At 40.0% G+C, this 325-nt stretch overlaps 1 protein-coding gene across 6 annotated transcripts in view; it reads right to left on the bottom strand.

Annotated features, from left to right (window-relative positions):
• Nucleotides 1-325, bottom strand: part of LOC119585703 (mitogen-activated protein kinase kinase kinase kinase 3-like) — a gene marked incomplete at its 5' end in the record, with an annotated part of 59,548 nt that overhangs the window by 56,398 nt on the left and 2,825 nt on the right. For all 6 annotated transcript variants that reach the window (XM_037934382.1, XM_037934381.1, XM_037934380.1 and 3 more), the window contains 1 exon segment: nucleotides 19-228. In XM_037934382.1, coding sequence (XP_037790310.1) covers nucleotides 19-228 — 210 coding nt within the window.

Genomic DNA, 325 nt, shown 5'->3' on the forward strand with positions numbered 1-325 from the left:
CACTCCTTAATTTCTTACTTTAACAAAATGATGAAAATTTTGCGTCCACTTTGCCTTGTCTTTTAACGTTGGGGGCTTGAAGCCACTCTTAGACATAAGAAAAAGGGCACGCATTGGATGAAGGTCAAACATAGGTGGTTGGAGTTCGGCTAACTCAATGGCAGTAATTCCAACAGCCCAAATATCACAAAGTTGATTATAGCCACCCTTCCTCTCCACTGCTGCAACCTGGGGGGAAAAATAATTTATTTTCATTAAGCAGGCAGTCAATAAAGGAAATGTTATGTGGATGAATGACACAAACTTTTCAGACAAGAGATCCAGA

The sequence above is a fragment of the Penaeus monodon genome, chromosome 20 (assembly GCF_015228065.2).
Source record: "Penaeus monodon isolate SGIC_2016 chromosome 20, NSTDA_Pmon_1, whole genome shotgun sequence".
Lineage (NCBI taxonomy): Eukaryota > Metazoa > Arthropoda > Malacostraca > Decapoda > Penaeidae > Penaeus > Penaeus monodon.